At 47.2% G+C, this 651-nt stretch overlaps 1 protein-coding gene across 2 annotated transcripts in view; it reads right to left on the bottom strand.

The window, feature by feature from the left end:
* plk3 (polo-like kinase 3 (Drosophila)) overlaps nucleotides 1-378 on the bottom strand; it is a gene marked incomplete at its 5' end in the record, with an annotated part of 6,411 nt that extends 6,033 nt beyond the window's left edge. For both annotated transcript variants that reach the window (XM_014031567.1, XM_014031575.1), the window contains 1 exon segment: nucleotides 233-378. In XM_014031567.1, the coding sequence (XP_013887021.1) occupies nucleotides 233-378 (146 nt within the window).
* Nucleotides 379-651: the final 273 nt, after the last annotated feature.

Genomic DNA, 651 nt, shown 5'->3' with positions numbered 1-651 from the left:
GGGCACACCTTGCGCCTGATTCATTCACCAACAACGCGCACCGGACAGCGAGGAGGAGGGGTGGAGACTGATTATATCCACCACGAGGTTTTTTTTTTTTTTTAATTCCCCACGCTCTAATTCCATACATAAAATAACCGCCTCATAATTTATTCAGATTCTAGCTGCCATCTGCTCAGATCAAACTAATAAAGCAGATTAATGTGAAACAAACACGTTAAAATTGTCCTACCTTTCCCAGAAGCTTCCCTTTGCTGTAGGATCTTCCCGTCTTGGTGTCCGTCACCACCTGAGCCATCTCTGGTTTGGCTTGTTCGGGTTTGTTCCGGCTGTTTTTCGCCGGAGCAGCAGAGGACTGCTGCTGCTGCTGCTGCTGGACTCCACGCTCCGGAACAGGCTTCAGTAAATCCGCATTCATCATAATGTGGCACGAAAAACGCTGCGCCGCAGAGAAACAACCAGAATCCATCCACCGCTAAAAAAAATATAAACAAAAAACATATAGTCCGCGGCGCGCCCTTCTCTCCCTTTTTTTTCCTCCACTGATTATTTATCTTTTTTAATAAGCAGCCCTACCTTCTATGAAATGTTCTCTCCACTAACTGCCTCCATCTGGCGCCCGCTTATATAGAGGGGTGACGTCACGGACCC

This window comes from Austrofundulus limnaeus, unplaced genomic scaffold (assembly GCF_001266775.1).
Source record: "Austrofundulus limnaeus strain Quisiro unplaced genomic scaffold, Austrofundulus_limnaeus-1.0 Scaffold6, whole genome shotgun sequence".
Taxonomy (NCBI): Eukaryota; Metazoa; Chordata; class Actinopteri; order Cyprinodontiformes; family Rivulidae; genus Austrofundulus; species Austrofundulus limnaeus.
The sequence above is the reverse complement of the archived record's forward strand: the minus strand, read 5'-3'. Positions and strand labels throughout refer to the sequence as shown.